General features: G+C 51.1%; 1 protein-coding gene across 1 annotated transcript; it reads left to right on the plus strand.

Annotated features, from left to right (window-relative positions):
• Window positions 1-7: 7 nt before the first annotated feature.
• On the plus strand, window positions 8-402 carry LOC107734753 (glutamine synthetase-like; the record flags this gene model as incomplete). The annotated part of the gene is made up of 2 exons (XM_016546690.1): window positions 8-39; window positions 141-402. Coding segments are annotated over 2 exons (294 nt in total), but the record flags the coding sequence as incomplete, so codon positions are not given.
• Window positions 403-409: the final 7 nt, after the last annotated feature.

Raw genomic sequence — 409 nt, forward strand, 5'->3', positions numbered from 1 at the left:
TGTGAGCACAGTGCAAATGAGAGCGGAAGGAGGCATTGAGTATGTACTGAATTGCATACACATGCTAGTCAGAGAGAGAAAGTCATGTTGCTGTGTTTTGCCATGTCATCTGACCTGCATCCTCCTCCTCTCTACATCAGGCACATTAATAAAGCCATCGAGAAACTGAGAAAGCGTCACGCAGAGCATATTCGTGTCTACGACCCAAACGGTGGCGAGGACAACAAGCGGCGACTCATAGGTTGTCAGGTGTTCTCCAGCATAAATGATTTCTCACCAGGTGTTGCTAACCGCGGGGCCAGCATTCGTATCCCCTATCGGGTGGCTCAGAACAAATGTGGCTACTTTGAGGACCGCCGTCCTGCTGCCAACTGTGACCCATATGCTGTGACCTGCGCAATGGCCCGCA

The sequence above is a fragment of the Sinocyclocheilus rhinocerous genome, unplaced genomic scaffold (assembly GCF_001515625.1).
Source record: "Sinocyclocheilus rhinocerous isolate Xijiao unplaced genomic scaffold, SAMN03320098_v1.1 C35215796, whole genome shotgun sequence".
In the NCBI taxonomy this organism is placed as follows: Eukaryota; Metazoa; Chordata; class Actinopteri; order Cypriniformes; family Cyprinidae; genus Sinocyclocheilus; species Sinocyclocheilus rhinocerous.